The sequence below is a fragment of the Jaculus jaculus genome, chromosome 16, assembly GCF_020740685.1.
Source record: "Jaculus jaculus isolate mJacJac1 chromosome 16, mJacJac1.mat.Y.cur, whole genome shotgun sequence".
Classification (NCBI taxonomy): domain Eukaryota; kingdom Metazoa; phylum Chordata; class Mammalia; order Rodentia; family Dipodidae; genus Jaculus; species Jaculus jaculus.
In genome coordinates, this window is record NC_059117.1 from 25,220,618 (window position 1) to 25,248,516 (window position 27,899).

Genomic DNA, 27,899 nt, shown 5'->3' on the forward strand with positions numbered 1-27,899 from the left:
GCCGACAGTTTGAGGTCACCCTGAGACTACATAGTTAATTCCAGGTCAGCCTGGACCAGAGTGAGACCCTACCTTGAACCCCCCCCCCCGCAAAAAAAAAATAAACGACAAAAAAAAAAAAATCCCACAAAGGCCAGCCTCAGCATAAAGGATGTTGTTCCAAAGAAGGGAGAAGGGACACTGGGAAGCTGGGGGGCTGCGGCCGACACCTGGGTCCTGCCAGCCTGATGCACAGCAGCAAAGGGAGACATCAGGCAGGGCTCACCCCAGTCGTGAGGGCTTTCACTGGCTCCCCACTCTCTTCCATGGGGCCAGGAGCCGGGCACACATTTCTGGCAGAGAGCCCTGTGGTTACCAGGTTCTCTAAGGAGCCCTGCTCCTCCGTGCAGCTCCGCTCAGGCCCTAACACACCATGTCCCGCCCACTGCACGCCCATGCAGCAAGGCCCCCAGGGCTTTCCACCTTGCCTATAAGGAAACTGGGGCCAGAAAAGGGCAACATAACTGGCTTGGAATCAGAAAAATCCAGGTTTGAGTGTATATATGTTTTATCATCTTAACATGTGTGATCTCTGGCAAAAGTCTTCAATTTCTTGGTAAGCATTTTGGAAATTGGGAGAATTAGTCCTAGCTCTAACAGGATGATTTCATGGCTCCTGCCTGCCTCATATTAAACATCAAAGGTTGCATATGTGGGAGAACTGGAATTCTAGTCCTTGTTCAAGCACCTGGATACCCAGGTTTTTCTGCTTTTTTAAAAAAATGTTTTTTATTTTTGTTTTTTTGAGGTAGGGTCTCACTCTAGCCCAGGCTGACCTGGAATTCACTATGTAGTCTCAGGGTGGCCTCGAACTCATGGCAATCCTCTTACCACTGCCTCCCGAGTGCTGGGATGAAAGGCATGCACCACCACGTCCAGCTTCTTCTTTTTAATGCTTCAATCACAGTTGTTTTCAAGAAGTTCCTTTTATCTACATTTACCTTCACAGTCTTGGAAGAGCAAAATATATCTTTTTTTTTTTGGTTTTTTGAGGTAGGGTCTCACTCTAGCCCAGGCTGACCTGGAAAAAATATATCTTAAACATTCCCTACCTTACTCTGAGGGAAGCCTGGTAGTCAAAAGCAGAAGCACTGAAGAGTGGGCAAGGCCCCAGCAGAGTGACCGGAGGAGAAAGGACTTGCGAATAAACTCTGGACCTTACCACTTCACGCTTGTCCACTTCAAACCAGCGGGAAATGCCAGGCAGGCTCTGTACCAGGTACAGCGATGTTCTCTCCACCCAGAGACTCTGAAAGCACAACACACAGTAAGTCCTAAAGCTGCCCTTCAGGGGAGGCCCGGGGCTGTGACGGGTGTCACCAGGACTGCTGCGTTCCTCCAGCCTTGTTCAGTGACACTCTCTGGAAACGCCTGCTTCAGAAAAAACAAGGTTCAAAACAGTAGGAGGCCACAGCTGTTTTCTTTGCTGTTTCTCTAGAACATGAATTTAAACTCTTCACTCAAGGCTTAGCCATTCTAACCTAGAAGAGGTAACAGTGAGCTCTCAAGACAGGCTTAGTGTAATAGCACCCTAAGGCAAGACTGGGCTCTGGGAATCACGTGACTTGGGCCTTCTATTTTAAGGTGAAGACACTAAGCCTCAAGGAGAGCATTGATCTGCTCAAAAGCCAAATTCTAATTACCTGCAAAGCATTTTCACCCACTGGATTCCCTCTCCATTGCCATCCGCACAGTTCTTGTGCTGAACGGACCTGGTGGAGGGCGGGTGCACCCATGTGATGCTGGGCTCTCTCTGACTAGGATGGACTCCCTCTGGAGAAGCTGCTTCTGTCACAAGATGCTTACAGGACAGTTTTTTTTTTTCCCCCCTGTCATTGCAGATTTGGTATTTATGCCTCATCTTTTTTATATTCTCAAAAAGGTAAGAACATATAGGATTCCTGAAATTGTATCATTTATTCAAACCACAGAGAGAGGCGGGTGGAAAGGGGAGCACTATCTTTGCACCGGCCAAGAGCTACTGAGGTGAATAGGGCCCAGGTCCTGTGACAAGAACTTGTAGCATTCTTCTGCTGACAAGTAGGTAAGCGGACAAGTCAGAGCTCAGAGGAAGACAGTGTCACACTTAAGGCATGCAGTGGTCCCAGGTGCTCATGCCACGTGGTGGAGGAGGAAGGCAGCACTCCCAGGAGGTGACACGTGAGCTCAATTTTGAAGAGAGAGGAGGAGTTTGGCAGGAGGGGAGTGATGGAAGCTCTGCAGGCAGGAGGAGGCAGCCCACAGACACCAAGCTGCTTATGGAAGGGCAGGGTGACCCGGGGAATAAAGAAGCCAGGATGGAGAGTGTGTGAGGGGCTGTTGTGGGGACAGGTTTGGGGAAGGGTTACAGTTTATAGCCGGATTCTTGGAGGTATAAGCACAGGGATGAAGTCTGATTGACTCAGCCCACCTCCCAGCAGGGAGAGGCTGTTATCTCTGACAAATAGTCAAGGAGAAAATGAGCCGTAGCGTAAGCCATGGAGATGGACTGAAAAGGCATGCGGTGCAGTGCTGGGCCTGCTGGTCACTGACGTGGGACTTGAGCAAATGAACTGTGTACGTGCAGGGCATCTAGGACCTAGGACTGGAAGCCCCTGCAAGTAGAACTATTATCATGAGCCAATTAGATCTCAGAATGATTACAGAGGAGAAAAACAAAACCAGGGCTATCCACAAAGGATTAGATAATGGTGACAGATCTTTTCAGTAATGTCTCAGTGGTCTCCTTGCTTTTCCATTCAAACCCTCCAGAGCTTCCTGCACAAAGGACTACTTCCTTCAACTCCATCAGAACTCTGTGGAGCTGTCAAAGCTCTGCCTCTGTGGTCCTGGCAGAATAATTCCTGGAGTTAACTACTGACAGCACTGGGAACCGATGTAGGTAGGGAAGACGAGTGAGTCAACACGAGGCAAGACTGACAGCAGACACTGTGTATCTTGAAAGAAAGTATCCCAATGAGAGATGCTAATGCAGTGAGCCCCCATTAAGCTCATTTTGCATTGTGTTTCAGTATGAATGCTGACCCATTGGAGTCTTTCTGGTCTCACCACTGTTTTCAAGAAAAGGGCAGATCACAACTTACCCAGGGAACAATCTGGCCCCATTCCTCGGTGGGGCCCTTTCTAACTAGGAGCATGCTGACCTATCAAGGCACATTGTGACTGCTGAGAACAGACACCCCAGCACAGGCAGAGGCCAAGATGTGCATTTAGTCTGGTCTGCTGAGGAAAAGATGGGATGTAACCAACGTATTGCATCAGCAGCCTGCCCAAGTGTCCACTTTTTTAAAAAATATTTTATTCATTTATTTATGAGAGAGAAAGAGACAGAGAGAAAGAGAGAATGGGCATGCCATGGCCTTTGGCCACTGCACAGGAACTCCAGACATATGTGCCTCTTGTGTATCTGGCTTACGTGGGTTCTGGGGAATTGAACCTGGGTCCTTAGGCTTCGCAGGCAAATGCTATAACCACTAAGCCATTTCCCCAGTTCCCCAGAAGTATCCACTTCTTAGGGTCCTCCTTTTCTCTACTCCTCAGGCACTCTTTACTCACTGCACTCCTGGTGATTAAAATATACCCCGATATTCCCACAGAAATGGGTGAAAGAACGGAGCTCAACCCTAAGTTCTCACAGACTAATCTAAGGACCACTGACAATAGAACTATCACAGAAGGGCTGGAGAGATGGCTTAGTGGTTAAGGCACTTGCCTGTGAAGCCTAAGGACCCAGGTTTGATTCCCTAGTGCCCATGTAAGCCAGATACACATGGTGGTACTGTGTCTGCAGTTTGTTTGCAGTGGCTAGAGGCCCTGGCACAACCATTCTCTCCCCCACCAAATAAAGATAAAATATTTTAAAAATAAAACAATCACAGAAAACTGATTTTAGGACTTCTCTCCTAGATCTACCCAGACAGAATTTCTGAACTAGGGGCCTAAGTCAGCTTGGTTGGAAAACTCTACCTGTTACCTACATACACTGCATAGTTGGGGAAAACACTAGATTAAAGGGCTCCTATGCTCCTCTTTGGTCCGATTACTCAACACTGATCTGACAAAATATTTACCAAGTGGCTCAGTCTAGGTGGGTGAGATGGAGCATTAGAAAGCCTGCTCAGTACCTTAAACTCATTCTCCTTGTCTTTTGTGCCCTTGTGGAATGGTCGGTCATGGCGAAATTTCCAGATGTGATTCACTTTATAGAAGCCTTTGATGTTGTCTGGGACGCCCTCTCTCTGCAGGACCTCCTGGCTCTCTGGAATGGGAGTCACGGCATATATCTGCAAATCTAGGATTAAAGAGTCAAGGAGGGTACCCAACCTGGCAAACAGAAGCCTGGTCCACTGAGCTGTGCAGAGAGAAGAGGGTGGTTCACCATCTAGGGTTTCCACTTTGGTTGAAATCTGTGGTGGTTTGAATGTCCCCCACAGCCTGAGGTATTTTTGAGTAAGCTTTCAACTTGAGTCTCCAGCAGTCGGCTCTAGGAGGTGTCACGGGGGGATCTTGTAGCCCAGCCCTGATGGGTGTGAAGGGCCAGTCCCAGCTCTGGCTGGTGGTGCTGGCCAGTACTGGCTGCTCTGTCTCTGCTGTGGATGCTGAAGCGAACCAGCTTCCTCTGCCACTGTGGGTGTTCCCCTGCATTCTGTAAGCATGAAATAAGCCCTTTCCTCCCATCAGCTACTTCTGGTTGGATGTTTGATCCAGTGATGAAAAGGTAACTGCAACAAAGTCATTTAAAAATGGCCAAAAGGGGCTGGAGAGATGGCTTAGCAGCTAACATGCTTGCCTGCAAAGCCTAAGGTTCAAGTTTCCAGATCCCATATAAGTCAGACGCAAAAAGATGAGGCAAGTGCAAGGTCGCACATGTCCACTAGGTGGGCACAAGAATCTGGAGTTTTCGAGTTCAGTGGCTGAGGCCCTGGTGCGCAAATTCTCTCTCTCTCTCTCTCTTTCTGAAATAAACATCTTAAAAAACTGCCAAAAAGATGTGAAAAACACTTAAAATCAGGTCTCAAAATGTAGACCTTGATTCAGTTCTAGTAGGTGACTGACAAAACGTTTACTTGGCATGCCCATAACCTGTGAATTTACGTATCATGAATAAGATTTTGTTGGGTGGTTGGAAATAGCTGACTCTTAGGTATTCAGAATGAGAACAATCCTCGTTCTTACACATGAAACACGTTTATCTTTGGTATGGGCATGACTGTTTAAAATTTATTTACTTACAACCTGCAAGTCCTCCTGTAGCCATGAGCAACTTGGCAAAGACTTACATGAGCCATGTTTTGCTGTGACTCCGGGCCTCGCTTCCTTCTGGCAGCCAGTTTTCCAAAATAGGTATTCATAATCAGAGTGGCCACTTGTAATGGACAGTTTAAAACAGTATTAAAAAAAGATAATAGTGTTTGATTATATATTTACTTCATTCTCAAAGAAATAGGGTCAAAGATTTTTTTTCCTCATATAATTTCTTATTTATCTTGGATTTAGTTTATTTTTTATTTTTTATTTATTTATTTTTTATTTTTTGAGGTAGGGTCTCACTCTAGCCCAGGCTGACCTGGAATTCACTATGTAGTCTCAGGGTAGCCTCAAACTCATGGCAATCCTCCTACCTCTCCCTCCCAAGTGCTGGGATTAAAGGTGTGAGCCACCACGCCTGGCTGGATTTAGATTTTTGCACTAAAATGATATCTATAATGGACACTGGAAATTTCCAGTGCTCTCTGTGGGCAGAGGGATTTGGGAAGGTTGCTGGGTGAGGTGCCTTTGTCTCTAATGCCTGTATATTTCCAGGTGAGCTGTTTGTGTTTGCCTGGTGGGAGTGTGCATTGTTTTTTAATTGCCACAGGAAGTCCAGGATGCCATCACTAAGAGTTCCCAAAAGACACTGGAGGCACCTTGGCAACTCCCTGCCCCCCTTCCTCATTCCAGAATAAAAGTACCAGAGAAAGGAGTGAACATAATATTAGAATTTCTTCGAATTAAAGTATTTTTGACAGGATGTGAGGCGAAAATTATTTCAAGGGAAATCTCCAAAAAGGAACTTGAAAAGCAGGGTTGAAATACAAAGGAGTTTTAATTAAAAGGAAAGAAGTTGGGCTGGAGAGATGGCGTAGCTGTTAAGGCACTTGTGTGCAAAGCCAAAGGACCCAGGTTCGATTCCCCAGGACCCATGTAAGCCATATGCACAAGGTGGTACATGTATCTGGAGTTTGCTGCAGTGGCTAGAGGCCCTACCATGCCCATTCATTCTCTCTCTGTGTCTCTTTTTTTTCTCACTCAAATAAATAAATAAATAAAATTTTTTAAAAGGGGCAGACGTAGGCTGGAAAGATGGTTCAGCTGTTAAAAATACTTGCTTACAAAGCCTGACGGCCAAGGTTTAATTCAGTATCCACGTAAAGCCAGGCATGTGTCCACAGCAATATGAGGTACCCATTCTCTGTCTCGCTGTCTCTTTCAAATGAATAACTATGACTTTAAAAAAAAAAGGTTCTGTTCGGCAGGAGAGGAGCTGAAATCAAGACGATGAGGACGAGGGCAGGTAAAACTATGGCCACTGAAATGGGACCAGTGACTGGACAACCTAGCAGGGAGAGTCTGAGCCGACCCAGCCCACCGCGGTGCGGATACACTGGGCCTCCGCCTGGAAGATGGTCTCGTCGGGCTGGTTGGCGTGCTGCATGGCAATGGCGTGCGGGAACTCGTTGAGCATTCGCTGTTGGAAGGCCTCCAGCCTTTCATAGTCATGCCCTCGGCACACAAACTCCTTGTTCTGGGGATGAAATTAAAAACTGACATCAGGACAGAACCACAGTGCAGTATGATAAAAAGAAGGCAAAAAATGAGTTTGACAATAACTGACCATATGTCCCACATCACTACGCTGAAACATGAACAAATTGCAACCTGAAAATATGTGCCAATGTATTCCAAGTGCAGGGCAAGGGTCTTTAGCGGTCTTTGCTCTTCACATGCATGAGGTACAATGGGGCTCTGATACTTAGACCACCACAGACCAAAAACAAAGCAGTGTTTCCTTTAAATGCTAATGAACAAATGAGTTAAATGTTAAATGGATGTCAAACCCATGCATATAAATTTCTGATTGTAAGAAAAGAGAGGACTGTCATAACTGAAAATGCTGCTCACTATATTCAGCATTCTTTCTAAAAGGCCTCTGAGCTTTTCCACTTCCATTGATGAGAGCCTTCCACGGGAGGAAAGACAGCTCTCTCCTTCAGTCTTCAGAGACAGGAGGACAGAAGACATGGAAATTTCTGTGCTATACCAGCTCAGCTTCAGGAAGCCAAGAACCTTGTAACCCTACAAAGCTTGGAAGTTCTAGGGCCTTGCTAAATGTTGGGCATATTTCTTCCTTTTTTTTTTTTTTCCCCAAACAACCCCCCCTACACACACACACATTCAAGGGGTCAGGACTGCCATTCAGGTAAGAATGTTGAAGTTTATTCTTGAGTTAGGACAGAGAGTTGGAAAGATAGGCTTAAGTTTTTTTTTTTTTTTTTTTTTTTTTTTAAGTACCTTAGCTGGGAGTGTTGGCTATACCTTTAATCCCAGCACTCAGGATCTGAGGAAGGAGAACTGTCATGAGTTCAAGGCCAGCCTGGGGGCTACAGAGTTGAGTTCCAGGCCATCCTGGGCTACAGTAAGGTCTTACCTCAAAACACAAAACAATAACAACAAGAAATACCTGAACAAGCTGGTTTGAGATGAGGATAATCTTTCTGATGGTTTAATAATCATAAAATTAGTTGTGGGGTGCAGTATTAAAGAGGCTTAACCCACAATGCTGGAGAAATACCCCCCCCCCCAACCGCTCCACTTCACAATGGGAAACTGTGGCTCAAGAGCTCTAAGGATTGCCCATGGGGATTAGACTTAAACTCAGATCTGGGCCCAAGGCCTGAGGATCTGGCTACACTGAACCTGGCCTAATATGTTCAGGAAAAATCTCCTGGGGCCATGAAGGCTGAGAAAAACATGGTGAGATCTCATTCCCTAAAGGTCTTTAACAAAGGAGACAGAGTTGTTTGTGCCGGGGAGATAAGGTTTGCAGCCCTCTCCTATTACAGTAGCACCCAAAGGAAGCGCCTTAGGCCACGGTGAAGGAGGTTCAGCTCACGCCTGGGGGTTCAGGTCTGCAGTTGCAGAAAAAGGCAGGACATGCTAGTGGGACAGTTTCTCACAGGTCCCTACATAAGTCATGATTCTTTAAAAAACTGGCAGGAGGGCTGGAGAGATGGCTTAGCGGTTAAACGCTCGCCTGTGATGCCTAAGGACCCCGGTTCGAGGCTCGGTTCCCCAGGTCCCACGTTAGCCAGATGCACAAGGGGACGCATGCGTCTGGAGTTCGTCTGCAGAGGCTGGAAGCCCTGGCGCGCCCATTCTCTCCCTCTCCCTCTATCTGTTCTTTCTCTCTGTGTCTGTCACTCTCAAATAAATAAATAAAAATTGAAGAAAAAAAAAACTGGCAGGAGATTGGGGGAGTGGGGACAAAGGAGGGTGGTGGACGGGGTTAATATCGGGGTACAACTGTGTATATGAATAGATGTTTTCATGAAAAGGTTTAAGAATGGCAAGAAAGACTACCCAGAAACCTATCTACGTAAAAGTTACACTTTATATCTTCTGATGCAGATAAAAGCTGAACCTTCTTATACTTTTATTTTTCAAATTCAATTCAAAACCAAAAGCACTTTTCTCAGTAAACTAAAAAACGGAACATCTGAAATCCCAGTAACTGAAATACTTTTTAAAACAATGCTACATATAACAGTAGTGTATGAAATATGGAATTACTCTAAACACAAACAGTTGATAATGTTAGGAAGCTATTTTGAATAAAACAGAGTTTTGACTCTGTTATTTGGGCTTAACAAATAAGTAAGTAAGCATTCCCCTCTGTCAGTATCATGTTTTTCAAAATCAAAGCTTCATTGAGATTCAAGTCCTACTATAAAATTTACCTTTTAAAAATATTGCATTTATTTATTTGTGAAAGAGAGAGTCAGATACATATAAAATCGGTGCACTAGGACCTCTAGCTGCTGTAAAAGAATGCCAGATACATGTGCCACCTTGTGCATCTGGCTGTACATGGGTACTGGGGAATAGAACCCAGGTCCTTAGTCTTTGCAGGCAAGAGCCTTAACTGTGAGCCAACTTTCCAGCCCTAAAAGTTACCACCCCCTCCCCCTGCCATTTTATTTTTCGAAGTAGGGTCTCACTCTAGCCCAGGCTGACCTGGAATTCACTATGTAGTCTGAAGCTGGCCTTGAACTTACAGCGATCCTCCTACCTTGGCCTCCCATGTGCTAGGATTAAAGGCATGTGCCACCATGCCTGGCAAATTGACCTTTTTAAAATTACTTCATGCTTCCCAGAATAGTCACAGAGTTGCACAAACATCACAGCAGCCTACTGTTGTGACTACTTTCATCTTCTCCACAAGAAGTCCCAGATCCACACCACTTCCTTCTACCTCTTCTTTGCCCCAGACGCTGGCAGCCCTACGACCACTTTTGCTTTCTGTGAAACAATACCATGTGGTGTACTGTGACTGACGCTTTCAGTTAACCTCTACTTTCAGTTTCCCCAGGTCGTGGCGCAGATCTGTGCTTCCATACCCTTTGCTGTTGAACAGAGATCCACTGTAAAACTGCACTGTGTTTTGGTTCAACTGATATATATTTGAGCTGATTCTTACTTTCTGGATATTATGAATAATGCTTCCACAAGCATTCAGGTACAGGTCTTCATGTGAACACGCTTCTCCTTTTTCTTTTAAGCGAAGACTTAGGAGCACATCATTTGGATCACACTGGTCAATGCTCTTTAAAGCATCCACTTTCCATGAGGAGAAAAAAGAACTAACTTCAGATCATACACCTGTCTCAATGCATTAGCGCTTTTAAAAGTACCATGTGCCTGACACGGTGGCTCACTCAGGAAATCCCAGCACTGGAGAGGCTGTGATAGGAGGACTGATGTGAGTTTAAGGCTAGGTTGGGCTATAAAGTGAGTTCAAGGCCAGCCTGGGCCAGAGTTAAGACCCTGTCTCAAAAAACTAAAAAGGGGGATAAAAAGTATCCTGAAGTCAATCAAAGAAGGAAAGAAGCTTTAAAAATGGATAGTCATTTATTTTTAATTACAACAAAACAAAATTTAAAAAAAGAAGAAGAAGAAAAACAGATTAGAATCTGCTTTCCTAAAAGAAGGCCAGGCACTGGGACTCTGAAGACTGCAGTGCCCTTTAGAAACCAACAGAGGGAGACCCATTCGTTGCAAAAGACTGATGACAGATTCACTTCTCCATGACTTGGCTGTTGTTTTCAAGGTGGAATCTTGCTCTAGCCCAGGCTGACCTGGAATTCACTATGTAGTCTTGGGCTAGCCTCGAACTCACAGAGATCCTCATACCTGTACCACCTGGGTGTGGGATTAAAAAACGCTGACTTTTAACATAAGTTATTTTACTTGTCCCACGTGCTTTTTCCAGGTTGTGAAACTTCCTTTATAATCTGTGCTTCTCAACTACTTTTGTGTTTTCTTTTTAAATTTAATATCTTTAACTTAAAGCAACTGTACATTGTAAATAGATACTTAGGGTCCCTTACTGTATGCTTACTAGCTAAACTCAGCATTTAGTCAGGGCTACTTCATGGCTTCTGTGAGCCCTAAAGTACATTTGTCTTTATCAACCTCTTTCATATATATATATATATATATATATATATATGAGAGCCGGGTGTGGTGGCACATGCCTTTAATCCCAGCACTCGGGAGGCAGAGGTAGAAGGATTGCCATGAGTTCAAGGCCACCCTGAGATGACAGAGTTAATTCCAGGTCAGCCTGGACCAGAGTGAGACCCTACCTTGAAAAACAAAACAAAACAATATATATGTGTGTGTGTGTGAGTGTGTGTGTGTGTATGTATGTGTGTGTGATATATATGGTTATATTTAGGGCTGGAGAGATGGCTTAGTGGTTAAGTGCTTGCCTGTGAAGCCTAACGACCCCGGTTTGAGGCTCCATTTCCCAGGACCCACATCAGCCAGATGCACAAAGGGGTGCATGCATCTGGAGTTTGTTTGCAGTGGCTGGAGGCCACTGCCATGCCCATTCTCTCTCTCTGCCTCTTTCTCTCTCTGCCACTCTCAAATAAATAAAAAATGAATAAAATATTTTTTAAAGTTATATTTAGGCCTGCATGGTTATAGAAATGGATATATCAATGTTAATATTGCCTAATAAATAATATAGAGCATTTCCTCGAGCCTAAAAGTTCTTTTGATTTTCTCCTGATATTTTAAAGAAATTAAAATATTTTGGTGACCCTACAACTGTTAAAGTCTCTAAACATTGTGTCTACTGTGCATAATGGATTAGCTAATCCTGGGAATGATATGAAAGAAAATGTAATTTTCATGTTGTACAATTCTATGTTAACAGAAAAGAAAACGTCCTATAGCAAACTGGGCCTCTGCTGTGGGGTCTCTAGCTCTCTTCCCTCCCCCAAGCTGCTCACAGTCCTGGAAGGCTGGTCTGTACTCTGCTGAGAACCAGGATCCAGACCCTGCACTCCTTAAGGTCTGATGTTGATGGACCAGGACTGGCGTGTCCATTTAAAAGTCTTTAAAATACAGCCAGTGCTCTGAATTTGCCATTTTAAACAATTTAGAATTAAGATTTCTTCCATCTTTAGGTAGTCCTATCTGTTAACATCATGTGGATTCTTTTAATAATAACAAGCAGATTTTATGTCTATGCAGAATATGGTCATTTAAACCAGTAAGAACAATTTCAACTTCTTTAAGAATTTATTCTATGTGATACTTATGGTATCTAGATAATTTGGGATCCATCCTGTCCATCTATCCTTCCTGTTTAGTATGTATCTATGCATGTATGTATATAAGCATGTATCTGTCTGTCTGTCTGTCTGTCCGTCCGTCTGTCCATCCATCCATCCAACATCTAATTACTTATTGTCTATCATCTATCTATCTACCTATCATCATCATCTATCTGTTTTATTTGAAAGATAGATAAAATAATGATTATTAGATAAGTAGGAAAGTGAATTCTCTGTCTTCCTCCTTCTCCAAGTATCCTGACCTTATCTCTACTCATATGTGCTGACAGAATGGCAAGATTTAGGTCAATATTATTATATGCATATTGAGATTTAAAGTTCTAACAATTTGACTCATTTTTTCTGGTTCACATGTGAGTATGTGCGTGTTTGTGTGTGTGTGTGTGTGTATGTGTTCACTTTTTTGTGATATAGGATCATAAATAGTTCAAGGTAGCCTTGAATTCAAGCCAGCATCTAACTTGTGGCAAACCACCTTTCTCAGCCTCCGAAGCACTGTGATTACAAGACTGAGCTATCACACCTGGCTCATAAATTGGCTCAGTTTAATCAATTATCTAGAGTAGATCTCCACAGTTGCTTGAGTGAGTTTATTTCCTCTTCTAACCAAATGTTTTCATAAAATGAAGATACTACATACTGAAGTGTTCAGTAAACACTCGGACACATAAAATACTACCTGGTCGAATATGAAAAATAGAAGGGAGTTGAATAGATTATCACCTAGTAGGTACATTAAGAGGTCTATGAATTTCCTTTCACAGACATCATTTATACTTGCAGTAAATTAGATCTCTCTGCTAGGTGACATTTACCTTTCCACAGAGTCATCAAAAAGGACAACACTCCTTCCATGGTTCTGGAGGGAAGATTTGCACTTGAAGTGATGTTACTCTGTTTCCCACAGTCTGTAACAGTATTAGGGAAAATGGAGACCTCTTTTTTCTCTAATGCTAACTCTGGAAATTGCAGGGTGGATACATTACTGAATATCACACAAGGGAAACTATAGCTACCAATGACTGCTCATGAAAGAAACTTCAAAATGGGTAGATGGTTTGATCCCTTGGGAAACTTCAAAACAAGACATTCTGGATTCATAGAGTATTGCAAGTTAAAAGGATAGAAAAAGTCTCCTAGTGTTATTACCTGTCTTCTTACCTGTCATAAAATGTTATCAATATCTTAATTTTCTTGATTGAGATATCTGAGTCAGAAGATGAAAGAAAATTAAATAGTGTCTTACTTACTCTTAAGAAAAATGGAAATTTTTTCCCATAAAATCCGACTCTGAAGAACTCAGGCTCCAGTCGCTGCTGGTCCATGATTTTGTCGTACAAAGAGGCTTCCATCATCTAGGAGAGCATGTGAGAAGTTCTGAGTCCCCTGTCCCACCCTTCAACCCTACCTACTGACTCAACTTCATTTTAATTCCCATTTCGGAAAAGGCTATCTGATTCCCTTTCTAAATGACGTAAGGAAAGGCTCAGCCAACTTATTTTAAACATGTCCAGAGAGTAAATACTTCAGTCTCTGCAGGCATATGGTTCCTGTCACAACTACTCAATCTGGCTAGGCCCGCAGGCGGTGTATTGCTGACCCCTGTTTAAGGGATCAAGTGTAAGTAACATGCTGTCATCAGAGAAGATTCTTTCTATGTACTCTACCGAAGATATGTTTACTCATAACGAAACAGAAGTTCAGAAGGGCAACTAAAAAGTCAGCCCTGGGCTGGAGACATGGCTTAGTGGTTAAGGTGTTTGCCTGCAAAGCCAAAGGACCCTGGTTCGATTCTCCAGGACCCACGTAAGCCAGATACACAAGGGGGCACATGCATCTGGAGTTTGTTTGCAGTGGCTGGAGGCCCTGGCGCACCCATTCTCTCCCTCTCTCTTTTTTTTTTTTCTATCAAATAAATAAACAAACAAAATATATATATTTAAAATGTCAGCCCTTTCTGGGAAATTCTTATGCTGTGGACTGGCCAGCCCCTTGCATGCGGTGACCCAGGGTGCCTGGAGGGTCACTCTCATACAGGCTGCGCAGGGGCAGCCTAGCAAACCGTTCTGAAGGAGGCACAGCACTAAGTGCCACCTGGCCTGAGAGCTCATAAGTGTGCCTTCGACAATGTTCAAAAGGTGAGGCAGATAAAGATTATGGCTTCCCTTTCACGGTGTTAGCATCTCCAGGGCTTCCGGTGAAAGACTAATCTTGCACTTGAAGACTCCCCCTCCCGCGGTAAACAGCACCCCAAGGAGCAGTTGGCGTGAAGTGTAATGCTTTGGGTTTATAAACATCTTAGTGACTATGGCACCCAGGGGCCCTCACTGGTAAACACTGTAACCTTGCTTCTGTTGCAGGGACAGCAGGCCAGAGAAGGGCAGCCATGGTTTGTATATAAAACCGCCTCCTGCCAGAGTCAGCATGGATAAAGTTAAAACCAGATTTTTCCCTTTGGTTTTCATACTAGGAGAAATAGCAATCAACTGCTGACATGAAGAACTATGCCAAAAGTACAGAACATCTTGCCGGGTAGAAGCTACTTGTGGAATTCTGCAAGCAGCGAGGTTTATGCTGTCGTGTCGCAAACAGTGGCCTCAAAATTGAAAGGTGACACCATAATTGTTTTTTAACATGTAAGAGCTGATGATTCCTATTTTAGAAACCCCAAAGAATTTTGGCCCTAACCAGGACCTTGTGTATTACAACATGACACAATGTTCAAAGCTCCTAAGGCTTGGAGTATAAGAACTGGTTTGAAGTTAAAAGCAAGAGATATAGTCAATGATTCAGGAACCCAGGAATATTAGTTGGGCACCGAAACCTAGATATATATCTAGTGACAATATATTCTTGAAATGAAAGAGAATTGATATAAAATTTGGCCCTAATTTGTTTTAAAATGGGCCTGTTAGCCATTGGTACTATTTTGCTTTGCAGATTATGGTACTAAGAATTGTGCATTGTTCAGAGATTTGTGTATGGCTCTGGGAAGCTGTTCAAACAGTGTGGATATTTTCCACAATTAATCTAAAATATTAACCTTGGATTTGATTATATATTTCAGATGTAGGGTTTTGGAAACTGATCAAGGGTTCATTTGTTAATATATCAATCAAAAGAATTACGTGGATCAATCAGCTACCTCTCTGCATAAGTAACTGAACACGGTTCAGAGAATACACTTATCTTCTGCAAGGCTTATCAAGATGATCACAGAACTGATTTCACACAGCCACACTGGAAAGTTAGTCGCAAAGGTGTGCCACAGTCTGCCTAGGATGCAGCCAGGTGCCTTACCCTCATCTTGCTCAGGTTTCTGTAGTCATAGTAACTCTCATACTGCTCTGCAATCTTGCGGCACAGGATGATGCCATTCTCCCAACACTGTGGTCAAAAGAACACAGTTACGTAAGTAACCACTCACCCCACCTACTTGCTTCCACCCAGAGGGCAGGGCATGACTGCCTCCAGAGATCATCAGGCCTCACTCTTCAATTTTTATAGCTTACCTTGAGTAGTGTCCCTGTTATTTTAAGCATGAAAACACCATGCAATGAACATGAACATTAGGAAGGCTCTATAGAAAGTTCTAATGACATTCCCCTTGACAATCACTGGCATATGGTGCAGGAACAGTATTTTATGCTATTGTGTCAGAATCACCTTCAGGAAACAGTTGCAGTTACCCAAGGGCCCCGCAGATGGCTACACATGGCCTCGGAGGGAGTTACCGCTGAGCCCCCCACTCCGAGGACCCGATTTTCAAGGCTGGGGCTCTGGACTTCTTTCTTGGCTAATTTGCCCTTGCAAATTGTGAGGGTCATAGACTCTGGATGGATCAGACTGTTACTCTCAGAAGAAATGCAACACTTCTTTCATCTAGCATAGCCATCAACAAAGGTTTTTCTTCAAAACGCTAGGCAGTCAATACATTTGGCTCTGGGGCCATACAATGTCCTCCAGCAAGAAAGCAGCCACAGACATGAGGAAGTATGGCCATGTTCCACTAAGAATTGTGGACACCAAGGTAAATGTCACATAATTTTTATATGTGACAAAGCAGCACCGATCCGTTGATTTGTTCCATCCACTTAAACACGTGAGGGTTATTTTTGGCTTACAAGCTGCAGAGAAACAGATAAGCGAGACCTTTTCCCCGTGGGATCAGGGCTTGTATCCCCGATCTAGCAAAAACTCCTGGCTGGGACTGTCCAGTGGATGAGATTCTAAAGCAGTGTACTACACAGGTGAAATGTTTATGGCCATAGTACACAAAGACATTTCCTTTGTTATCGGTGCAGTGAATGCTACATTTGGTGGAGCTAGATCAGGAGGAGAATAAGGGAGGATATGAAAGAATTTCTTTGCATCAAAATTTTATGCATATCCCATTATATTCTAGAAAGACATGACCACCACTGGATGTATTTTCATTTTCTGCTTAATCATTACAATTTAGAAGAGATAATTAAATCTAAGACATTCCATTAAAAAACCCAAGGGCTTGAATCAAATAAGCAATAGTGGCCAGGTTTAAAGTCATTTTAAAAAGAGAATAAAAAAGAGAGAATTACAGGCTGTTGAGGAGGAAGGAAGTAAAGTGAACCTAGGAACTAAGCCAGTGAGGGTTTTTTTCAACACTCTAGGCATGTCTAAGTATATGAATGGAAGCCACTAACTTCCTTAATAAAACTAATTTCATTTGTTTGATCTCAAAAAGAAAGTAGAATGTGTAAGAATGCATGCCAACTTGAGGAAGAGATGACAAGTTTTCAGAGTCTGAATGTCTGTGTTCTCCCAACATTCTTATGTTGAAAGCCTACCTCCCAAGGTAGTGGCAGCAAGAGGTAGAACATCTGGGAGGTGACTAGGTCAACGAAGAATTTAATGCCCTTTAAAAGAGGCTTCCCACATGTGTGGGCACGGGGAGAGGGAGCTGCGTGTGAGGAAGCAGGCTGTTAGCACACACGCAAGCTGCCGAGGCACTGGCCTCAGACTTACCAGCCTCTAGAACCGTGACAAATACGTTTTTGTTGTTTATAAGTCACCCAATCTAAATACTTTGGTATAGCAGCAACACCAAGCTTAAGAGCATCAATCCCTCAAGCTTAATGTTGGTCAAAGGGTGTCGTGGCGTTTGGGGACATGGCCATCTCCTGGAGTCTCAACAGGTTCTCCAAATAGGTACCAGAACTATTTAATCAGATTTTCTAGGGGTCTTGGAATCTGTGTTTCACCAAGCTCTGGGGTGTTTCTGGGGTGCACCGAAGTGGAGGGTCCCCTGCATTGGACGTCAGAGCAGTGGGGCCGCTTACTTTGCCTCTGTCGAAGTTCTGGATGATGGTGAGGTGCAGGCGCTCCTTTCGCTGCCGCTCTGTTTGCGTGGGGTAGGTCAGGAACTCCCTGAGAGGCCGGTCGGACCATTCCAACAGCTCATCATACAACAAGAGGGTATATGCAGCCTCTAGACATCAAGAGGAAGGGCATGGATTCAGATAGGACCCCAAACCATTCCCTTACAATCAGAGTTGCTTGCACAAACTGAAGAAAATACTGCTTTTTGAGTTTTCTGAGATATATTTGTATATTTATTTATTACTCACCAGGAAAGATAGGTGATAGACAGATAAACAGACAGGGAGACAGACAGGTAGGCAGGCAGACAGATAGACAGGTAGAAGAGAGAGAATGGGCACATCAGGGCCTCTAGTCAACTGCAAACAAACTCCAGATGCATGTGCCACCATGTGCATCTGGCTTTACATGAGTACTAGGAAATCTAACCAGTTGTTAGGCTTTGCATGCAAGTGCCTTAAACACTGAGCTATCTCTCCAGCCTGAATTTCCTGATATAAAAAAAATGTCCAATAGGTTAATCAATGCTGATTTCCCCTGGAAGATAGACTCATTAGAGATCTGAATTTAATCTTCTAATTTTTTATATTCTTTTCCTCCCCCCTCCCTTTTTCTGTCTCTCTTTCTCATTTTTGGCTGTTCTTCTACAATGTCCATATGCTATGGGCATAATAAAAAGGATGTCAAGTTATACTGTTACCACAGTAACAATATATACTGAGGGCATGCCTTTTTATACAAGGACAACTTGTGAGTCCTTGGAAGTTATAGGACCTTAAAAAGGAAATAACTAGGAAAGGAATAAATACACAAAACATCTAGATTCTTTTAGATAAAAAATACTAAAACTTGAATCAGGTTGAGAGTTATACTGTAAATAGAATTTAGAAGGGACAGAGAAGCCAGAGAGAGAGAGAGAGAGAGAAAGAACACTGAGTAAAGACACCCAAAACAAACCAAACTCTTGCACCAGAGTAGAGATTGGAGAGTATGAAAATGTTGGTTTAAGACTATGAGAGAGAGGAGAGGAAAAAAGATGAAAGAAGAGGGGTGAATAAGGGAGGGGAAGAGATGGAGGAGAGAGAAAATGTATATACAAGTAGGATCATTATTACAAGCTATGCAATTGGACCCTTTTGGCTTTCCCCCAAATTTCCAAAATTTAGTACATTCACTGAAACCACTCCATACTTGGAGTGCGGCTGTATCTCATATAGAGACAGGTAAAGGAGCAACTTCCTGTATACAAACAAAAAGAAATAGGGGTTTGGAGCCTTCAGGGTAATAAATAGCTAGGTAGTGTAATTTATAGAATACTTGCCACTGAGTAGAACTTTGCTTTGCTGAATCATACATATGGCCAAACAGATCAACAATAGAACTCATAATTCACTGTCATTGATGAAGGACTATAATTACTTTTCTTGTAACATCATAACAGCCAGCTTATTTTCTAAATTGAATAAAATGTACTAAATTTTAATAATCCACTTGATAATTATAACATATATCTATCAAAAAAAAACGTAACAGCACAGGCTGGAGATATTTAGTGGTTAAAGGTGCTTGCCTGTAAAACCTGATGGCCTGAGTTCAATTCCCCAGTACCCATATTAAACCAGATGTACAAAGTGGTGCATGCCTCTGGAGTTCATATACAATGGCAGGAGGATCTGGTGTGCCCTGTGTGTCTCTTTCTCTCTGCTTCTATCTCTCAACTAAATAAATTAAAAAATATTTTAAAATATAAACAAAAAAAAGTAACAGCAGCCTATAATACAAAATCAACACATGGTAAGTTGTATTCATTTACTGGCCTGATTGGCAATTAGACCTAAATTCCTAAAGTGTTAGGTTAAGTTCAATGCTGTGATTTGGCATTTCCATGTATCACACAGTGAATTAAGAAAAGACCCTGTCAGCTTGCTCTTGCGTTTTAAATATGGAAGTCCTATGAAACCCAGCAGCTGCTAGATCTTTTTTCTCTTTAACTACCTTTGATGAGCTCAATTTCCTTGCTTCCATCATCATCATCATCATCATCATTATTATTTTGCTTTTTGACGTAGGGTCTCACTCTAGCCCAGGCTGACCTGGAATTCACTCTTGCTTCTATTATTTTTGCAATAGTCTTTGTATCCCACCAGCATCTCTTATTCCTTCATCAGGATGGTCTTCCTTCAGCACATGGAATCATGCTGCTCCTCTGATCAAAACCCAGCAACGGCTCCCAGAACCTAAGCCAAGGTATTTCAGCTTCCTAAGAGAGAGGGCCATGAATCATCTGGTTGCTACCAACCTCTCTATATATACATAGTTCAGGTAAGAAGGAGCCAACCACTGTCACTTTTAAGAAGCCTCAGCAGCTTCTGAGACATTAAGTGTGATGAATCTGGGTCTAGGAGCAACAAGGCCCAAAGAGGTTGTACACAGGGAAAGAGATGCCTTCCGTTGCATGGGGACTAGCTGACCTCCCTGTGGGGATTAAATGTGACGTGGCCAGAGGCTCTTGTAAGGGTACTGGGAAGCGAGTGGATATAGCAACAGCTGAGATACCACAGCGGAGGTTGCCGTGACAGCCTTCTTGGACTCCAGGGGTCATTGTCAGTCACCAGGCTGCTGTGCCGTACTCTGAAAAGCACTCTAGTTCTCTCTGTGACCTCCTGATGGAGCTTTGTGCTTCATCCCCTACCTGTCTTCTCACTAGATACCAGGCGTTTAAGAAGGCTCCACGTGAAGCTTTGCTTCCTCTTCTCCAGTTTTGCAACTGCTGTCTGACCTAAGCACTGCTCTCTTCATGGACCACACTATCCACACCTCCTGGCCTTCCCTTCTGCTGTGAGTGACTTTCTATTTTTCTCCAAGTGGCTTAATGTAGCTGCTATCTTCCTTTCTCTCCATTTTTGTTTCTTTCTGCCTAGCACCTGAGCCATCTAAACACCTTGGAGAGTAACTGATCCCTTCGTGGTATTAAGAGGCCTGGTACCATTCCTACAACTGTCACAGAGAGTGACTTAGAGGGCTCTGAAGGTCAAAGTCATAAAAGAGAGTAGGAAGGAGGCTTTCAGGGGCAGGAGGAATGGGGGAGGCATGCTAGTACCACGTGGGCACAGAGTTTCAGTTGGGTCAGGTGACAGAAGTTCTGGAGATAAATGTTGGTGAAGGTCTCACAGCAATGCTGACACACTTGATGTCACTAAACCACACACAGTTAAAACTTGTTAAGACTGGGTTTTGTTAGTTTGTTTTGAGGTAGGGTCTCACTCAGCCCAGGCTACTCAGAACACACTTTGTACTCCCAGGATGACCTTGAATTCATAACCATGCTACTACCTTTGACGCCAGAGTGCTGTGATTAAAGGCGTGCACCACCATGCCCAGTTAAGATGGTAAATCTTCTGTTATACAAACTTAATCACAAATTTAAAAATATCAATAAAGGTTTCCAGCCTCTCTGCTGCTGTCCCAGTCATACTGGTCCTTGGAAGGCCCAGGGAGGGCTGGAGCATCAGGTTTGGGTGACCTCCTCCTGGGAAAGTCTTGGAAAACAAGGAGGCACCAGTAGGTGGCTAGGGGAAGCTGGAATGACTGACGGTGCCAAGGAGAAGAAGAACAAAATCACAAATGTTTCAGAATCTGACTTGGGAAAATTATGATGGATCTCTGAGGGAAATACTGCTCATAGAGGAAGCTGTCCAATGTTTTTATTAAGTGAAAGCTTTGAGATGCGACCCACACACTCCACCATTGAGGGTGGTTTTGAACAAACTAATAAACTGTAAATGTTTTAGTTTTAGTATCCTATTTTTGGTTTAAGTTTTGATCCTTTAGAGGATTATATGAATTGAAAACGAGTTGTATGAGATACTGTTTTAAAAAAGTGTTTATAATTGTAACCCAAGAGAATTACCACATAAGTAAGTGTAGGTCATTTCATTATTAAGGCAAGTATTCCGTGAGGATACCGATGTGCAAAAAGAAGTAACCCAGCAGAGTGGAGATGAATTTGGAATGGACCACGGAAGGCTGCAGAAGGTCAAATCATTTCAACAAAGTTTTCCCCTCAATTTCACTTTCTTCAAGGACACTTGAAAATGAGGACATAATTTTACTTGAGAAAAGTACTCATTACTTATGATTTTGGAGAGCATAAAACTTCAAGTTGAGTAAATACAAAATCTCTGAAATCTCAGATAAATTTGGACTTTGTTTCAGAGAACCAAAATATATCTGCTCCATATCTGGAATAGCTTGTCCTCAGTTCTCTCTCCCAGCTCTTATGTGATACTCCGTTTAAAGTAAAGAAAGTCTACTATACTATGCTGTTTCCTTCATGACTCAGTAATCAGTCCTGAAGGACAAACTGCACACTAGGGTCAAAATTTAGTCCACGAGCCCTTTGTCAGTTGTGCATTTATTTAGACATCACAATGCAAGGCACTATTCTCAGAACCGAAAAGACTAGGAATAAGAAAACATCATCTCTGTCCTCAAAGTTTTAACTGCTTTAAGTGGAGACTACTTGTCTATCTATACACAGACATTATATAAAATATGGATGGTAATAAAAACAATATCATTAGTGCTCTTAAAAAATGCACTGGCGCACACACATGCTCTGGCATGCATACCCCCATGAACACACACATGCAAAGGAGTAAAACTTTAAAAGCACACTATTCCAGTAGGCTTTTTGGTGAGGAGAGTGGAAAAGCAAGTCTGAGAAGGGGCCACATTCCTGTCCTGCCAGCTTGAAGTCAGCACACCTCACCGGGAGCAGGAACCTTCCCGAGGCGGGATAGACGCCCGTGTGTATGTAGGTCAGGCATGGGCAAGTGTGTGTGAAGAGACTGAGGGAGCAGAGAACCAGGTAGCAACTTGGGGATGCAGGGGTACAGGTCTGTCAGGTGAGGGGACAGATGAGAGCGCCCACGTAAAGCCAGATGCATGAAGTGGCAGGTGCATCTGGAGTTTGTTTGCAGGGGCAGGAGGCTCTGGCGTACCCATACTCATTCTATCTGCCTTTTATTCTCTCTCAAGTAAATAAAATATTTAAATTAAATTAAAAAAAAATGCACTGGGACCAGGCATAGTGGTACACGCCTTTAATCCCAGCACTTGAGAGGCAGAGGTAGGAGGATCGCCATGAGTTCAAGGCCACGCTGGGACTACAGAGTGAATTTCAGGTCAGTCTGAGCTAGAGTGAGACCCTACCTCAAAAAAAAACAAAAACAAAAAAAAAAAAACCAAAAAAATGCACTGGGGGGAGAGGCTGGCCAGATTGCTTAGTGGTTAAGGCACTACCCTGCAAAGTCTAAGGACCCAGGTGTGATTCCCCAAGACCCAGATAAGCCAGATACACAAGGGGGTGCATGTGTCTGGAGTTTGTTTGCAGTGGCTGGAGGCTCTGGCGTGCCCATTCTCTCCCTTCCTCCCTCCCACAAAACCCCCCAGACTAAAGAAATAATAATTTTAAAAATGCAAAGGGGAAGAGAGAGATGGGAAGATCAGCTTATGGGTGAAGAATGGTAGGTATTGGTGAGGGAAAAAGAAGAAAGAGCACCCCAGGACATGGGATACTTCAAGAAAGGATGATAAAGGAGGAAAAAGGACGTGGTGCCAGTGGGAAGCCCATTAGAAAGTTTGATTATGAAAGACTTTCGAGAATTAGCAATTGCCAACAGAGTTACATCTAGAGAATTAAGGGACCAGACAGTAAACAATTAGGTTTGTGGTCAATGTGATTTTCATCTCAACCACTCAATTCTGCCTCTAGTACAGTCCAGCCAGGAACAAGCAAGTGGGCATGGGTGTGACTGAGCGCTAATACAGCTTTCTGTACAAAATCAGGTGGCTGAACCCCTGCTCTACAGAAAAACTCTGGCAACACTTAAGAGGGAGCCCAGACCAGAGGCGATGAAGGTGTAACTGAAGCAGTGAAAACGGGAACCACGAGAAGGAAACAGCTTTGAGAGAATTTTAGGAAAAAGAATCCACTGACCCCATGAGTGAAACTATCGGGAAGTTAAAGTGTCAAGGTCTTCAGACTGAGAAAACAGTGGCTCTGCTGCGGCAGGACAGTGGAGCCACAGCCAGAGGCATATTTAAATCCAGGGCACTATTACAGACAGGATTCCTTTACTCAGTTAAAGCTGAGGGAGCGGTCACAGGTCAAGGGTCCCCTGGAAGAAGTGTGGGAAAAGCCCACGGCCTGTACTTGTTAATAAATACAAGGAAAGGGTTCTGGTGAGGATGAAGTAAGCACATATTCCTCTTATCTTTCAAGCCATTACAATTAAATACTTGCACAGAATATATAAGGCAAACAGTAGAGGAACTAAACAGCAGTAAGAGCTGTGGGGGCGGGGGCGAGAATTGGGAAAATCAATGCTTGCAGAAGCATCTGAATGTACTGAGTTTGTTTTATGCCTTTTCTATCTGCTGGTCCTGAAAATCGGAACAGACAATAAAAGTTCTGAGAAAAATCTCCTCTAGTTACAGAGCTGGAGAGGGGGCTGGCTGTCTGAGGGACCAAGCTCGTAACACTCTTTTGTGCTCTCCCTGAGTCCAGGAACAGTTGTCGACGGCAGAGGTGGCCGTGTGAGCAAGGGCTCAGGCCGCAGTGCCTCACAGTGACTCTTTCCTTTGACTGCTTAGGCCCCAGGAGTGCCATCAAAGCATGACAAGGCTCCAGCCTCAGCTTTGGGGTCAGAGTACTGGGCAAGAGGGTATCGGGGGGACAGGAAGATTTGGGAGGGCACAGAGAAGAAGGAGCTTGAGAAAGATCTCTTCGTATGTGTACGAAGTCTTGGGCTCCTCTTCCAAGTGCACACCTTGACTGACATAGCCAACATGTAGGTCACTGCCATATACCCTGGACTCCTGTTAGGCGGAAAACAGGCTGAAACATCAGAGTAGTTGGGCAAAGGCCTGACACGAGAATCACAACCTTCAGAAGGTGATGTAGGACCTCTGCTGTGAACCTAACTGGCTAGATTGCCAATGTTAAAAAATAATCAATGTTTTCTAGATTGTAACAGAATCCTGGGCCTCATAACATAATGTACAAAGGGCCCAGGATGTGATCGCAAAGTACATGGCATTCAAGAAGCCAAGGAACTAAATAACTCTCCAAGGGAAAAGGCAATTAACAGATGCCAATGCTAGGATGACTCACATGCTGGGATTTTAGACAGAGACTATGAAGCGGCTACTGAAACCAGCTCCATGTACTGGATGTGACACTCTTGAATGGCTGAATCTTTGCAAAGAAACTGAAGCTATAAAAAGAAAATAACAAACTGGAAAATATAGAATCTAGCAATACAATAATGAAACCAAGAATCTCACTGGAAAGGGTCATTAGCTGAATGGTGATGTCAGAAGAGAATCAGTGGACTTGAAGATGAATCATAAGAACTGTCCAATCTGAATGGCAGATAAAAAGAGAGGTTGGGAACAAGTGAAGAGAGTCCCAGGAACTTATGGGACAGTAACAAACGGCCAACTAATCATGCTACTGCAGTTCCCCAAAGAAAAAGATACGTGTATAAAATACAGTGAGAAAATAATGTCTAAAATCTTCCCAAATAGAGGGGAAATAAACATATCTATAGGTTATAAAACTCCAGCAAATTCAAACAAACGAAACTTAATGAAAACCATGCTTATACATGTCATCATTACTGAAGACCAAAGATAAATGCTTAAAACCAACCAGAAAACATTGCACAACAGGTGAGTAATTTAAATGACCACATACTTCTCATTAAGAACAAAGGATGCCAGAAGAAAATGTAGTGAAACAAAAGAATTGGTCACCTAGGATTCTATATCCAGCACATGTGTCCTTCAGAGATGAAGACATTATACAGTTAGACCAGGCGTATACACCAAAGGCCCATGTGTTAAAGTTCGGTCCTCCCCTGAGTGGTGTGGAAAGGTAGTTGGACTGTTAAGAGGTGAGTCCTAGTGAAATGTTTTAGGTTACCAGGAGCATGCCATGAGAGGGATTGTGGGATCTCTTCCTTTTGCTTTCTCTTGCATCCTAGCTATATGATGAATGGCTTCTCCACCAGGATATGCAACTACCATACAATCCCAGAGGCAACAGGGCCAACCTAAAGCATGCACTGAAACTTCCCCATGAACCTAACAAGTCTTTCTTCTCTATAAGTTGATTATTACAGATGTTTTGTTGTAATAAGCGACATCTGACTAATACCAGGTAATAAAGATGTTGTCAGATGAAGGAAAACTTTAGAGAATTTTTCACCACTAGGTCTCTTTGGAAAATATTAAAACAGTATCTTCAGGATCCATGAAAATGATAATGGAGGGAAACAGAACTTCATGAGTGGATCATCACCCAAATGGTCCATGTCTTCGTAAATACAAAACATGATGTAAAAAACTCTTTAAAATCAACTGTGGTCAGCAAAAGTTATGATATCTGGGACTGGAGAGATGGATTAGCTTAGTTAAGGCACTTGTCTGTGAAGCCTAAGGACCCAGGTTCAATGCCCCAGTACCCACTTAAGGTAGATGCACAAAGTGGCGCATGCATCTGGAGTCTGCAGTGGTTGGAGGCCTTGGTTTGCCCATTCTCTCCCTCCCTACCTCTTACTGTCTCTAACAGATAAATAAAAATTTAAAAAATTATGATATTTCACAGAGTTTTTAAGGTAGGTAGCTATAATATACACAGCAAGTATAACACAAAGTGGGAAGGTACTGAGATCTATATGGTTATAAAGTCTCCATATTTAAATATGAACTACAGGTAAATGGTAAAAAACATTAGATATATATTTTGTTAGGGCAACCTCTGAATAATCATGAAAAGAGACATAGTCAGAAATAGAGTACTTAGAAGCATACATACAATTAAAAATGCATTTTAAATTTAAAATAGAAATTCTTGAGTCTTCAGCTCTAATTGCAATGTGCAGAGGAGTCATCATGTTTAATACATTAGTATCAAGCTAGCTTCCCCCAATATGAACCAAAGACAGACTTACCTGTAAAGTTCTGTGCCTTGAGATGCAGGTCATAGAGTTTGTGGATATAGCGGATGTACATTTCTTCCTTGTTCAGTTCAGTCTTATAGAAGTTCTGCAAAAAGGATGTAGGGATGGGCTGGAGAGGTGGCTTAGCAGTTAAGGCACTTGCCTGTGAAGCCTAAGGACCCAGGTTCAATTTGCCAGATCCTACATAGCACATGCATCTGGAGTTCATGTGCATTGGCTAGAGGCCCTGGTGTACCTGTGTTCTCATTCTCTCTCTCCCTCTCCTTCTCTCTCTCTCTCTCTCTCTCTCTCTCTCTCTCTCTCTCTCTCTCTCAGCAGTTAGGCCTACAAATAGTTTTTTACTCTGCTGAAGTTTTATGTCTTGAGCAAGAGGACAGATGCAGTTTTTCCATGTAAATATCTTTTAAAAACTGAAATCAGGAGGCTTGGCAACAGACACTTTTTTGTTTTTAAATTTAACACTGTCTGTGTTCAACATTATCTAGCAATTACTGAATAAGCTGGTAATTCTTGGGTTATGACAAGTGATTCACATTTCTTCTCTCACTTGTTTTCTTTCTTCATAGGGTTTTGTTATGTAGCCCAGGAAGGCTTTGAACTCTCTATCCAATCCTTCTGACTCAGAATCTGAAGCGCTGGAATTACATGCCCATCCACCACCATGTCCAATTGTTCTTTCCTTTGTTAATGCAGCTGTCAACTGGATGATTATATTATCCAATGAAAGACACATAACAAATTACCTGCTCACTCAATTTGTTGACTGGTACTTAAATGGTAGCTTCTTTGATTTTAAATGTGTGTGTATATGCTTGTATATATGTGTGTGTGTGTATTTAAGAGTGTGTGTGTATGTGTGTGTGTGTATTTTTAAAGAAAAGTCTCCAAGGACGCATAAAAAATGTAAAAACATTTTCTCCCTTGGAGAATTATGGAAAATCGGGTAGATGAAATGCCTTTTTATTGTTAAGTGACACTTCTTATTTGCGTTAGAGTTTTAAGATGTTTCCAGTTTATGGTTAAAATATAAAAGTCTCCGAGATTTTTATTTCTACTTATCATTATGAGGTATATTTACTGAAAGTATTTTATATATTTTTAATCCAGGTTTTACTAAATTTATCTAAGTTTTTTAAACAACTGTTAGCAAAATCTTCATTTTTACACACCCAGATGCATACTCTAGCACTGTAAACCCATGCTGGTAAACATCCACATCCACTCCTTTACCTCACTGGAAAGTACATTAGTCCTCCCTGGGCATAGTGAGCATAGGGAAAATGTGTATGAAGCAGAGAAGAAGACATGATGCTGTGAGTCACGGAGGGAGGCAGCTCCAGGGTCAGATCGCTGTACACTATGAGATCCCTCCTTAACACTCAAACTACCGATGCTGCTTGGAACACAGAGAAAGAGGGTAGGGAGTAATGTGAGGAGACATCTGCTAATTTGAAGGAATGGCAGGTATCTGAAGAACAAGCCAGGAATTCTATGCCTTAGCAGCTGTGGTGGATTCAGAGGTCCCCCATAAACTTAGGCGTTCTGAGTGCTAGGTTCCCAGCTGATG

General features: G+C 42.9%; 1 protein-coding gene across 5 annotated transcripts in view; it reads right to left on the reverse strand.

Moving 5' to 3' along the window:
• The window catches only part of Dock4 (dedicator of cytokinesis 4), a 478,789-nt gene that overhangs the window by 27,853 nt on the left and 423,037 nt on the right, over positions 1–27,899 (reverse strand). For all 5 annotated transcript variants that reach the window (XM_045135544.1, XM_045135547.1, XM_045135546.1 and 2 more), the window contains 7 exons: positions 26,324–26,417; positions 17,264–17,412; positions 15,246–15,332; positions 13,196–13,300; positions 6,682–6,823; positions 4,164–4,330; positions 1,202–1,288 (listed from right to left, as the gene is read on the reverse strand). In XM_045135544.1, the coding sequence (XP_044991479.1) occupies positions 1,202–1,288; positions 4,164–4,330; positions 6,682–6,823; positions 13,196–13,300; positions 15,246–15,332; positions 17,264–17,412; positions 26,324–26,417 (831 nt within the window). The remainder of the gene's footprint in view (positions 1–1,201; positions 1,289–4,163; positions 4,331–6,681; positions 6,824–13,195; positions 13,301–15,245; positions 15,333–17,263; positions 17,413–26,323; positions 26,418–27,899) is intronic.